This window comes from Phyllobates terribilis, unplaced genomic scaffold, assembly GCF_046119375.1.
Source record: "Phyllobates terribilis strain yellow unplaced genomic scaffold, ASM4611937v1 Scaffold_12__6_contigs__length_324123572, whole genome shotgun sequence".
NCBI lineage: Eukaryota > Metazoa > Chordata > Amphibia > Anura > Dendrobatidae > Phyllobates > Phyllobates terribilis.
The window spans coordinates 116,312,752-116,327,054 of NW_027362772.1; the positions used below are offsets into that span (position 1 = coordinate 116,312,752).

A 14,303-nucleotide genomic window follows, 5' to 3' on the forward strand; every position below is an offset into this window, starting at 1 on the left:
ATACAAATAGGCAGCTGTTGGTTGGGGGCAGCCCGTTCCTGCCTGCTGTACCTGGCTTCACACAAATATAGTGCGAAGCCCGACGTCAATTTTTTTTTAATTATTTCATGAAATAATTTTAAAAAAAAGGGCTTCCCTATATTGTTGTGTCCGGTCAGGTACAAATAGGCAGCTGGTGGTTGGGGGCAGCCCGTTCCTGCCTGCTGTACCTGACTGGACACAAATATAGTGCGAAGCCCCACGTCAATTTTTTTTTAATTATTTCATGAATTTCCTGAAATAATTTAAAAAAATTGAAGTGGGGCTTCGCACTATATTTGTGTCCAGCCAGGTACAGCAGGCAGGAACGGGCTGCCCCCAACCACCAGCTGCCTATTTGTACCTGGCCGGACACAACAATATAGGGAAGGCCTTTTTTTCTCACGCTGAAGCGCTAAGTGCAGGAGAATTCTCCCACGCTGTCAGTGACGTGCATGAGGTGAGCTCATGTCCAATGAACTCAGCTCACCTCATGCACGTCACTGACAGCGTGGGAAAATTCTCCTGCACTCAGCGCTTCAGCGTGAGAATTCTCCCACGCTGTCAGTGACGTGCATGAGGTGAGCTGAGATCATTGGACATGAACTCAGCTCATGCACGTCACTGACAGCGTGGGAAAATTCTCACGCTGAAGCGCTGAGTGCAGGAGAATTTTCCCACGCTGTTAGTGACGTGCATGAGTTGAGCTGAGTTCATTGGACATGAGCTCACCTCATGCACGTCACTGACAGCGTGGGAGAATTCTCCAGCACTCAGCGCTTCAGCGTGAGAATTTTCCCACGCTGTCAGTGACGTGCATGAGGTGAGTTCATGTCCAATGATCTCAGCTCACCTCATGCACGTCACTGACAGCGTGGGAAAATTCTCACGCTGAAGCGCTGAGTGCATGAGAATTTTCCCACGCTGTCAGTGACGTGCATGAGGTGAGCCGAGTTCATTGGACATGACCTCGGCTCATCTGGATGCCGTCACAGCGAGACACTGAGGAGCGCAAGCAAGCTTGCTCTTCTCAGTGTCTGCGGGTTGACAGGCTGGATGGCAGCGTTCTGCTGCGGTCCAGCCTGTCATCTCGATGTAGCAGAGCTGGAGCTGTCCTCGGAACCATCGAAAGGTAAGGATGATGTTGGTTTATTATTTTATTTTTATTGCAAGAGATCGTTGGCTTCAGCTGGAATGGGCTTGACGGTAAGTATGGTTTAATTTAGAACAATAAAGAATTGTGTGTTTATTTCAATTAAAGGACTTTTTTCTGGGTGTTTGTGTTTTTTTTAACTTTCACTATGGGGTTAGTAATGGGGATGTCTTATAGACGCCTCTCCATTACTAACCTGGGCTTGATGTCAGCTGGCATTATAAGCTGACATCAACCCCAGCCCTATTACCCCACTGCCACCTCTACAGGGCAGTGGGAAGAGCGAGGCTAAGTGCCAGAATTGGCGCATCCTATGGATGCGCCATTTCTGGGGCGGCTGACGGCTGGTGTTTCTAGCCTGGGAGGGGGCCAATATTCATGGCACCCTTCCTGAGCTATTAATATCAGCCCCCAGCTGTCTGCCTAGCCTTTGCTAGCTATTAAAATAGGGGGGACCGCATGTCATTTTTTTGGGGGGTCCCCCATTTTAATAGCTAGTAAAGGCTAGGTATTCAGCTGGGGGTTGATATGGGTAGCTCCATGGGTATTACCCCCTTCCCAGGCTTCAAACATCTGCCCCAGCCGTCTGCTTAACCTCCGTTAGAGACTAAAATTACGGGGAACCCCACGCTAATTTTTTTTTTAATAAATCCTTTATTTTAACACTAAATGACAAGTACAGTAATCAACACTATCACTGTACTTATTATAAATCTGACTGACATGTTTCTATCTATCTAATCTATGTGTGATGCTCTATCTTTCTGTTCTAAATTGTCGGGTACAGATGCTGAATTGCCGGCCGGCTTTTTTAAAGAGACGGTGCATGAAAACACTATTATTTTTTTAAATAAATCCTTTACACTAAATGACAAGTACAGTAAGCAACACTGTCACTGTACTTATTATATATGTTACTGACATGTTTCTATCTATCTAATCTATGTGTGAAGCTCTATTCTTTCTGTTCTAAATTGTCGGGTACCGCTGCTGAATTGCCGGCCGGCTTTTTTAAAGAGACGGTGCATGAAAACACTAATATTTTTTTTAATAAATCCTTTACACTAAATGACAAGTGCAGTAACCAACACTGTCACTGTGCTTCTTATATGTGTGACTGACATGTTTCTATCTATCTAATCTATGTATGATGCTCTATTCCTTCTTGTCTAAATTGTCGGGTAGCGGTGTATGCCGCTGCTGAATTTGCCGGCCGGCTTTTTTAAAGAGAGTGTCTTCTGAGCAGTTTGTCAGCTTTTGGACACCTTTGAAGTTGTTTTCTATGTGTTTTTGTTTGCCTGCCATTGGTTTTAACGGTGTTCGACGGTGTTCTAAGGTGTTCCACGAACAGTTCGACGAACAGTTCCTCGAACATCCTGGTGTTCGACGAACCGAACCGAACCCGAACACTACGGAGGTGGCTCAACACTACTCACTAGCTCAGAGTCTATTTCAAATGGTAGAGCATGCAGAGAGTAACACTAGTTAAATATGTAGGATGCATGTCATGACCAGAAATAGTGTGATTTCTCACAAACACATATGACATTGTATTCTGATAAGCTATATGAAAGCATAGATACCCTAAAAGATAATAAATATTTATCACCTAATTACTAAATTAACAAATAAGAGAGACAAGATTAATGTTTAAAATTTGTTTGTATAATTAACTTTGAAAGGTTTCCGAATTACGCCAACATCTAAGAAAGAGAGGACTACCTGTGTCAGGAACAAAGCCAGCTTTACTGGAACGCCTTAGGCCGTACCAGATCCCCCGAACAAAGACCATTCCAGCCCCCATTCAAAGTGCGGGCTTGTTAACTCCAGTAATTGAAATACCTTCACTACAAAATCAATCAATACGAGAGACTAGCTCCACCGCCCTTTGCACATTTCAAAACTCCCCATCATCATCTTATACTGAGAATCTGACATCTGAAACAATTTGCACTGTTGTGGAGAGTTCTGATACACAGACAATAATTCAAGACAAAGAAATGGCAATGCAGGGAATTGATGATGACCAAGTTCTTCTTGAGAAGCAGAAAGTGATTGAAAATCTGACGTGGAAATTACTCCAAGAACAAAAGCAGGCAGAAGACCTTCGAGTAGAATTAGAAATGCACAAACGATTAAAAATCAGAAGAAAGAATGACAAGTTGAATGCCAGGATATCTATTAAAACAGAAATAGATGAATCTGTGACACTTTGTTGTGCTAAAGCAAAAACCGAAGACTCACAATATCTATATGGTCTCAACAGTGACAGCCCTGAATTAGGGCCCCCTGTGCAGGAGCAACTGATGAGTGCGGATGTTAATGAAAGCTATATGGTAAGTACAGTTTTAATAGTCCTGTAGAAAATCATTTACATACAGTAATTATATATATGTAATATTGAGTAGTAGAAAAGCATGAAATGAATAAAAATAGACGACATCGTTTTTTTTTCTCAGTGCAGTCAAGTTTTTTATGACGTTAAATGGCATCAAATTTTATCTCAAAAAATTTTCAGTAAAATTTTTTTAAAGGGAACTTGTCATCAGGAAATTAGATCCCTTATTAAAGCCATGTAGAGGCTCTTTAATACTTATTAATTGCATACCTTTCTTTTAGTATGTAGTTTTGAAATAGTAGAGCAATCCACCTCTGAAATTGTAATCGCAGGTGCAGTGGGTGGACAGTGAAATTCCAGCTCTCATACCTGTCTCCTATTTCCCTGCCCATTGTCAGCCTTCAATCCTTGACTGATAGGTCACTCTTCCTTATTCCAAGATTCTCCGTAGGCCCTAAATCACTGTCCTTTATCATCTCATCAGGCGAGGCGGCACACCCACAGTAAGCTCCTGATGACATTGAGGCAGCCGGTCTAACAATCTGCACATGCACCACCTTCCCTATTGATAAAGGCCAGGGCTACAGTGTCCATTTTAGGACATGATCAGATATCAAAATCAAACATCAGAATGCTGTCAGTTTGAGGCTAAATACCCTGTCTGAGAACTGATTTTGATAAGTGATTCAGACAAGTGATTTTGATGAGTGATTCTGACAAGTGATTTTGACGAGTGATTCTGACGAGTGATTCTGACAAGTGATTTTGAAGAGTGATTTTAATGAGTGATTCTGACAAGTGATTCAGACAAGTGATTTTGATGAGAGATTTTGACGAGTGATTTTGATAAGTGATTCTGACAAGAGATTTTGATGAGTGATTTTGATGAGTGATTCTGACAAGTGATTTTGATGAGTGATTTTGATGAGTGATTTTGATTATTGATTCTGACAAGTGATTTTGTTGAGTGATTTTGTTGAGTGATTTTGTTGAGCGATTCTGACAAGTGATTTTGACGAGTTTTAATGAGTGATTCTGACAGTGATTTTGACGAGTGATTCTGACGAATGACTTTAACAAGTGACTTTTACAACTGTAATAAAAAAAAAAAGTAACTGTTCGCTGATATGATTTGAGCCCAAAATTCTGCGTCCCATAGCCAGTGCCCTAACCACTAAGCTATAAACTCAGTTATTAAAACCTAGGAGTTCTATTTGGTTATATGATTTTCAGTGCAAACTTGTCTAAAACTCGTTGGGACTTATGAACAGACTGCAAGCAAGCCAAATTCAAATAATGTTTGATTTTGATGTGTGAGTCTGATGTGTGACTTTCTTCAAACATCAGAATCAGAATCACAATTACTTTTAGTCACCCTGAGTATTTTCATGGTTGATCTCATAAGACAAGAAATGCTATTAGTTAGTATGACTTGACTGGGTAGCGCAACGGTAAGGCATCAGTCTCTAAAACTACGTTGTTAAGAGTTCAAATCCTGATAGGAGTAAGATTATTATTTTTTTTATTATGGCTATTTAGCACACAAACTACAGGGGTGTTTTACTTTTAATATCTGACACTCTGATTGTCATCCTGATGTGTTAAGAGTTTCAGACACGCTGTCTATTTGCATGGTAAATTACATAGCAAAAGTAAATTGGGAGTTTGCTGCCAGTACTAGGGTGCATGGAAATAAAAGTTTACAATAAAGACATTTTATCATTAGACCCCTTTAAGAAATCATGCAAATATAAAGTCACTTGGAAATAGATATGTAGTAAATTATTGCCTCCCAATTTACTTTGGCTATGTAATTTACCATGCAAATAGACAGCATGTCTGAAACTCTTAACACATCAGGATGACAATCAGAGTGTCAGATATTAAAAGTAAAACACCCCTATAGCTTGTGTGCTAAATAGTCATAATTAAAAAAAAAAAAAAATCTTATTCCTATCAGGATTTGAACTCTTAACACTGCAGTTTCAGAGGCTGCTGCCTTACCATTGTGCTATCCAATCAAGTGTTGCTTATAGCTTTTCTTGTCTTATGAGATCAACCATGAAAATACTCCGGGTGACTAAAAGTCATTGTGATTCTGATTCTGATGTTTGAAGAAAGTCACACATCAGACTCACACATCAAATCAAACATCATTTGAATTTGGCTTGCTTGCAGTCTGTGCATACCTTCCAATGAGTTTTAGATGAGTTTGCACTGAAAATCATATAACCAAATAGAGCTCCTAGGCTTTCACATCTCAGTTTATAGCTCAGTGGTTAGTGCACGTCCCAATGAGTTTTAGACGAGTTTGCACTGAAAATCATATAACCAAATAGAGCTCCTAGGCTTTCAGTGGTTAGTGCACTGGTTTTGGGGCACAGAATTTTGGGTTCAAGTCCCATCAGTGAACAGTTACTTTTTTTTTATTATTACAGTTGTAAAAGTCACTTGTCAGAATCACTTGTCAGAATCACTTGTCAAAATCACTCGTCAAAATCATTTGTCAGAATCACTCACCAAAATCACTCGCCAGAATCACTCGTCAAAATCACTCGTCAGAATCACTTGTCAGAATCGCTCATCAGAATCGCTCATCAAATCATTTGTCAAAATCACTTGTCAGAATCACTTATCAAAATCAGTTCTCAAACAGGGTATTTAGCCTCATCATTCTGATGTTTGATTTTGATATCTGATCATGTCCTAAAATCGACACTGTACAGGGCAATGATTCAGGGCCTGTGCAGCTGCCTGGCTCATTAGAGGGGTTGCACATGTGCAAATCAAAAGGCTGACTCTCGCTAGCAATCTACATGTGCATCGCCCCATCTGATGAGACAAACCTGCTCAATAATTCGGAGACAGACATGAGAGCTGGGAATACAGTGCCAGCCCACTGCACTTGCAAATTATAATTTCAGATATGGATTACTCTATAATTTCCAAACAGAATACTACATGATAGTTATGCATTTAGTAAGCATTAAAGGGGTTTTACAAACATATGTTTATTTTGGAGTCTAATTTACTGATGACAGATTCCCTTTAACTGTAAGAATGACCTCTTTAAACAGCAAAGAAGCATGTCCCCTGTAACCAAAGGTAAGGGGGTTCAATCAATAGATAGGTAACTAGCAAGGAGTAGATATATAAGGTAGGACAAAACCTAACTTTTCTTGATAATATTAATAAAATGGTGGTTATGCCTTAGAGTACGAACAGGTCTAGAAAAAATATAGCACTATCAATCATCACGCATAAATAAAAGGTGCGCAATATACCAATGCAAATAATAAAAATGGTTCAGTCTCACCCTTTTTTGTATCTGGAAGGAGCCATCCATGAATTTAGGAAATTACAATAATGACACAGGTATTAATAAACTCCCTCTTGTGCCCCATGTGAGGTCTCCCAATCTGACAAGAACAGTACCCAAGTTTGATCCTGTCCCACTAAATATGTCACAAATTTTTCCCACCCAACGCATTTTGCCCCACAGTACCAGGGGACTTTTCAGGGGAGTAAAATAGTAGTGATGGAAACAATGGAATAGGGGTCCTCTAAGAATAGTCCACCCTATAATTTATAAAAATGAGGACAATAATTAGAAAGTACCTACCATCAAAATTCACCCCTTCTTTTTATGTGATCAAAATATTTTTCTAAATATAATTAACTAAAAAATTATTTGTTTATGTGATTTACGTACATAGCACATGGTATGCAAATTGCCAACTTTCTGCTAAAAATCTCCATTAGAGACAGCCGAAACAGAAGCTCCCAGCATGCATAATGGCACCGTCACTCTACAGTACTCAAGTGACTTATCTGCCCAGTTTACAGCAAAGAGAACATATTGAGTACTGTGGCATGATTATCGCATTGTTTTACTTTACTAGAAAAGTTTAGTATAGTTACTATACTATAAGTTACTATAAGTAAAACTATAGTCCTGACAGCAGTATGCATGTTATCATTCACTCCATATGGGTGAACTGGATATCCATTAAAAAGTAGTTATACACATCAAAGCAGACAGTATATATTTAAAGCAAGTAAACAAATATACATAATTATGTACATATTTTATATTTTACTAAAAGTAGATTTTTTCTAATAGGTCTTCTGTAAACTTCCCATGCAGATCACAGAAAGCTTAGCAATTCTAAAGCGTCTGCATGCAACAAATTATTATTTTTTTCTTAATGAAAACATGTTATTAATATAATAATATCCCAGGTTTTGCATCTTCCCACTTGTGAGGTAATTGGCCAAGACTTTGAGCTTCCAATGCAGATCACACAAAGTCCAGAAAGTCCTGTTCAGAAGCCTCGGTCCTTTGAGGAAGAACTTCAAGAGGCCATACAGAAAGCACAGGTATGTTAATTAATATTAATTTATATGACACAGTGTTAATTAACATGATAATTGATGTAACACAATATCAATTAGCATAATATTTATTTATGTAACCCAATTACCGGTAATGCATAATCCAATGGTATGCTCTAAATGTTAAATATATTCTTTTTCTATAGATGGCCATTTCTCAGTCAATTGATGACATATTAGAAGATGAGCCATTATTATGTACAGGTTGGTATCTATAATAATTACATATGCAAAATAAAAGCCACAAAACACTTATGCCCTGATTCATCAAGACTGGTGGTATTCACGTCATTACTGACGAGGAGGCGTGTTGGAGTCAGAGGCACCTGATTCTTTAAAATTTGCATGCCTCTTAATGAGTCAGGTGTATCTAAAAAGTGTCAAGTCAGAGACTGGAGTAAGATTTCTGACAGTAAACATGAATTAGAAGAGCTATGGTTTCACTTCCTATCCCGCCCAAGCTCTGCTCATTTTAGCGGAGCTGGCCATAATTGGTGAGAAAACCAAACTTTTTGTGCAATCTCAATTTGCATAAAAATATATATAAGTATATGTAAGAAGGAAAAGTTGTGAAAGTATGAAAATCACAGGAACGATAAACATGTTAATAGTATTCAAATGCTGAAAAAATGGAAGCTAAATTTTCAAAACATCTCATCTCGTGCAACAATTCATGCAGTATCAAGTATCCCCGCACTTATATGCATTGGAATGCTATTAATGAGGTTATTAATGCTTGTCTGAGGAATGTTCTGCCACATTGAGTGCACTTGGTCATGCAAATCATTTAGATCTGCAGCTGTCAGCTTCTTTTGCAATTTCCGACCAATTATGTCCCAGATGGGCACGATGGGAGACAAGTCCAGATACATACACAAGCAACGCCATGACTTTTCCTTCTTCATGTTGCAATTTCAATGTTGAGGAGTGTACACACATACAGTAGTATCATCATTTTTGGGATCACCATCTTTTTGGTACTATGGTTAGCACAGAAAGACCTTTCACTCCAAGACTATACATTATTGCTTAATCCAGCCTCAACCAGCTTTATTATCTTCATGCATAGAATGAAGCAATACATCACAAAGTAAACATCGCATCCCTCTCTGTGTCCAGTTTCTAAGACTATTGAACAGTAACATTATATGTGAATTGGAAGTGTAAGTAAATAAATAATGCAAAAAAAATTGACAATAGAAAACCCTTCCATCAATAGAACATTTAAAAAACATCCTTGGGAGTTTAGGAAGTAGGCAGTAGGGATTTCCATCTGCTTGTAGGCTTGTAGATAGATTCTCATGACTGCCCAATAGAGGGCTTGATAAAAGCTCAAAATGACAATACACTGCAATACAGAAGTATTGCAGTGTAATGTCCCTGTAATCCAGTGATTTCAATAAAAGTAAATAAAATTATTTCTATTCACCCCCTCATTTTATATTTTTTACCCAAAATAACAAGAGCACTTTTTGAAAAAATGCCATCCCATGTGTGAATGCATTTATGGCATAAAAATCTTCAATATATCTACCAAATATGAAGAGCTATCAAAGTAATACAGAGGAGCAAGGCTTTCAAGGTTGAGCTGTCCAAATAACATCTTTAAATGTATCTATGTTTTGCAGTCTTTAATGATGGATATCTTTTGACAAATTTAAATGTTTTTCCTTTTCATTTTGCAGATGAATTAATGCATGTTGATGGTATCTCAATGGAAAACATACATACTGATATCAATCATCAAAATACATCACCTGCAGCCCAAAATGGTAATTTTGTGAAGCAGATTCAGTGTTGCATGGAGCCACCTTCAATTATGCCCAGTTCTGGAATCCTAGAATTTCCTGTGTCTGGGAATTATGATTTTCTTTCTGGTCAAGATAGTCTTTCATCTGTCTTTTCTCCAGATCAAATTGAAATGCCATCTTCACCAGATCATCAGGAAAACAATATGTCACCATCATCATCTTCATCTTCTTCATCTAGTACTGCTTTTGATCCAGCTGACTGGCTAGAAGCATTAACATCAGGATCTGCTTCCAATTTCGGTCCTAATAGTCCTATTGGTTCTAGTATTTTCTCCACTGAGATTTTCGACTCACCAGACTTAAGTATCAACAGAATGATTGATTTAATGGTTGAGCAATGGTAATATGAAAATAAAAACGAAACCAGACACTAAATATCACTCTGTTACACCTAATAAAAGAAAAACAATCTTTCTTTTACCCGTAGCTTTTGCTAGCCTCGGTAAGAAGGTGCAGTGTGTAGTCAAATGTAAGGACACGTGATGATGAGAATGGGATGGCCATGGTCAAAGCTGCTTTCTTTAGACAGTATCTTGGCTGCACTAACACTAAACAAAAATGTTTAGCATCTGTGGTTACCTTACTTGATGCCCAAAATGGTAATTTTTTGTGAAACAGATTCAGTGTTGCATTGATTCTCATTCACCCTCAGTTATTCCAAGTTCTGGAATTCAGAATTTTTTATGCCTGGAAACTATGATTTACTTTCAAGCCAGGATAGTTTTTTGCCTGTCTTTTCTCCAGATCAAATTGAAATGCCATCTTTTCCAGATCATCAGGAAAACAATATGTCACCATCATCATCATCTTCTTCATCCAGTGCTGCTTTTGCTCCACTAGACTGGCTAGAAGCACTACATCAGGATCTGCTTCCAATTTTGGTCCTAGGAGTCCCAATGGTTCTAGTATTTTATCTACCAACATTTTTGACTCATCAGACTTAAATATTAACAGATTGATTAACTTAATGGTTGAGCAGTGGTAATATAAACAATAAAAAGAACACCAGACACCAAATTTGACTCTGTCACATCTAATAAAAGATCGATCATCTTTCTTTTTCCATTAGCTTTGGTTAGTAGGTACAATGAGTAGTCAAATCTAAAGATGTGATAATGAGAATGGGATGGCCTTGGTCACAGCTGCTTCCTCTAGACAGTATTTTGGCTGCACTAACACCAAACAGAAATGTTTAGCAATTAAGAATCCACTGTTATTATAGGTTTATCTACAAACCATGGCTGATTGTTTCATGCATTTTAATTCAAACAGGAAAAAAATAACTAAACATTTTAAGAACATCATTTAATTTTGAAAAAGTTCTACCTACAATTGAACCTGAATGAAAACATGACTGCCTAACAAACTGAAAATTTTTCATACCATCTACTTTCTAAAGGGTCTGAAATTACATTACTATTTGTTCCTCTATGAGAGATTGTGCAATACCCTTTTATATATGTTTTTGTTTTATATGAAGGTTCTAAGTATGACTTCTTAATTAGAATGATAAAACACAAAAGATGTCAGATCATCAGTAAACTGATGGCATGTAGCTTCAGTTCCAAATCTGATTGATAAATCCCATAGGTGTATCTTCACGACAAGTGTTTAGAGATGAAACATGAAAAACGTGAAAATGTATGTGTTTCAAAATCATATAGGGGGATAACTCCTTAAAGGGAAATGCTTCAAGAAAGCACTGTACTTTTGCTGCCAAAGGTGGCAAACATATCTTTTAGAGTACCTGAATAACTTTTGATAAAACAAGTACCTTTTTTGTTGACTTACTCTTAGGCTGTGTGCCCAAAATGCGCTTTTTATGTTTTTCCGCAGAGGTAAAAACGCTGCAGAAACGCTTAAAAAATGCATGGTAGAAGGCCTGCCATGTTCCCCAATGATAATCCGCATGTGCTGTGCACATGCTGCGGAAATTTCCGCTGCGTATTATCATTGCGGAAAAAAACGCAGCACTACCAATTATTTTGCGGAAGTGCTGCGTTTTCGCCGCCATTGACTTGCATTAGAAAGCGCTAATTCCACAAGACTGCATCTGTACTTGCGTAATTGGCCCGTTCTAATCTGCGGATGGTACCCGGGTGTAGAGGAGAGGAGATTCTCATTCACACCCAGGTACCATTAAAAGCTGTAAAAAAAAGAATAAAATAAAAAATAAATATATACTTACCTTCTGGCGGCCCATGGTGCGCTCCTCCTTGCTTGGCAGCAGTTCGCAATGGAATGAAGGACCTGCGCTGCCGTCAGAGTCATGTGACGGGTCACGCGACGCTGACGTCGGCAGGTCCTTCACTCTACCGCTGCCGGCAGCCGGGACGGAGGAAATTAAGACAGCGCGGGCCATCGGAGGGTAAGTATATATTTATTTTTTTATTTTTTGACATTCTCTCGGGTCACAGTATATAAATCCATGCCGTTTGCATGGATTTATATAGTGTGACCAAGTTGACAAGCACTTTCCAAGTGATTCTAAAAACGCTTATCAACCCGCATTCGGAAATGCATGTGAAGAACGCTTCACATCCGCAAGTCCCTGGCAGGAAAACGCATGTACAGTCCGCATGTACAATCCGCATGTACAATCCGCATGCGTTTTTTTCTGCCAGGGAGATGCAGAAACGCTCAGGAAAAAATCCTGAGCATTTCTGCATCGTGGGCACATAGCCTTAGTCAGCAAGCTATATAATATAGCTTTACTGGACTTTAGAAAAAACATCAACATCAAAAGTGTGCATGTATGTAACAAGAACATTTTGAGGCAGTCTGGTAATTTTTAATTCCACTAATCTGGGCACATGTAGGTCTAAAATTGTCTCAGAAGTCTGCACAATTTTAATCATACAGGTGACTTATTTTTTGAGACTCCTAACAACACCTGGGATATATCTGGACTTTAAATTACAAATATTTTATATTTCAAAAAAGTTACATGGGAGTGGCAGGGACTTGGCCTGTCAGTCAAATTCGTGAGAATTATTTATCAACAAATAATTTGCCTTACAAAGTAAAGAATGCACCCAACATGGTAGACATGGTCTAGAGCTTTTGTTTGTCTAAGAACAGCATTTACTATTTAGGTATATTTATAGCAGATAGATTATTTTCAGCTACAAAATGTCTACATTTTTTTCCATTGTGTGCTGTACAGATATTGATGGGATAAAACAAAACAATGACTTAGTTTAAAATAAGCATGTAGGAAAATCAGGCACATAGCCAAATTGTTCTATTAGAATATTAAGCCTTAATTTTCTTATAATTGCGTTTCAAATCTTCACCACCTATTGAATAAGCGAATACATTTTGATTAAGGTTAAATCATCACTATATTCATTAATAATAATAATTATATGTATTTATATAGCACCATTTTATTCCATTAAGGTTTTCAAAAAGGAGAAATGATAAATATGGTAGCATGATTAAAAAAATGACCATAACACTGGCACAGTAATGTGCTCACAAAGTGGCAAGTGTTAGAACAAGCAGAAAAGTTAACATTGTGGGAAACAAAACATTTTTATAATATTATTTATAAAACAACCGTCTTTCCATGTGGTAAGGTAAAAGCCTACAACTGCAAATGAAAGAAATGCTCATAATAATCAGGCAACATTAGAAGCTTCTTATTTCATAAAAAGTAAATAAAATAGTCAAATGATGTAGTCAAAATGTTAAACGAAGAATATTTGTCAAAAATTGTATAAAAAGAACAAATCAGATACACAAAATTTCACTTATCTATGGAGCTTAACAATTGTGAATTTATACAGCAAATCTAGTTTTTAAATGACTAAAAAACAGAACTCACTTCTTCAATCCCTCACTGATCTGTTGTAGATGATCAGACCAGTATGGAATCAATTCAGCCAATCAATGGCATCAGTTGTTATGTTCCAAACTTATTGGTTTTACTCATCAACTACCAAATACTTAGCAACTTTGGAATGAATGGAAAATTAATCTGCAAACAATTTTGGATTTGTGCAAGAGAAAAGAAAATAGAATTTAAGGGCTGAAATTAAAGTAATGTATACAATTTTTAGTGGAGCATCATAAGATCATATCATCTAACTGATGAGAAAAATACAATGAATTTCCATACATAAAGGAACATCTAAATACTTCAGGTTTTGTTTTAATGCAACTTGTCACTTATTCCCCAATATATATAATTCAGTTAGTATTACATTGTTTTGGTGTCCCTTGCTATCTTGAAATTCTTCTTTTTGATTAGCTAATATGATCTTATGGAGACCCCATGAGAATTATATACCTTCATGCTCTCTAAAAAGGTTCACTATCTCATTCACCAGACCTTCTTGAATGAAGATATTGCTAAGGCCATATCACTAAAGTTCTTCACTGGGGTTGGTTTGAAGCTCAAAACAAGCAGAAAAAAGAACCTAAAATGTAACTTTTAATATATAGGTTAAAACCAATCCTATTATAAAAACCACACATATCCATCAAAAATGGACAAAAAGGTAAATAGACACCAGGTTACACCTGAACTAGCAACCAGCAAGCAACAATTGTATTGAAATGACAGCTTATTGATAGCAGTTAC

At 37.6% G+C, this 14,303-nt stretch overlaps 1 protein-coding gene across 2 annotated transcripts in view; it reads left to right on the forward strand.

The window, feature by feature from the left end:
• LOC141173121 (myocardin-like) overlaps window positions 1-12,898 on the forward strand; it is a 28,711-nt gene extending 15,813 nt beyond the window's left edge. The window contains exons 3-7 of one of the 2 annotated variants that reach the window (XM_073657761.1): window positions 2,854-3,507; window positions 7,752-7,889; window positions 8,051-8,108; window positions 9,590-9,676; window positions 9,815-12,898. In XM_073657761.1, coding sequence (XP_073513862.1) covers window positions 2,854-3,507; window positions 7,752-7,889; window positions 8,051-8,108; window positions 9,590-9,676; window positions 9,815-10,059 — 1,182 coding nt within the window. In that variant the 3' untranslated portion in view covers window positions 10,060-12,898. Of the gene's footprint in view, window positions 1-2,853; window positions 3,508-7,751; window positions 7,890-8,050; window positions 8,109-9,589 lie in introns of both variants that reach the window. The other variant, XM_073657760.1, reaches the window with a different exon arrangement.
• Window positions 12,899-14,303: the final 1,405 nt, after the last annotated feature.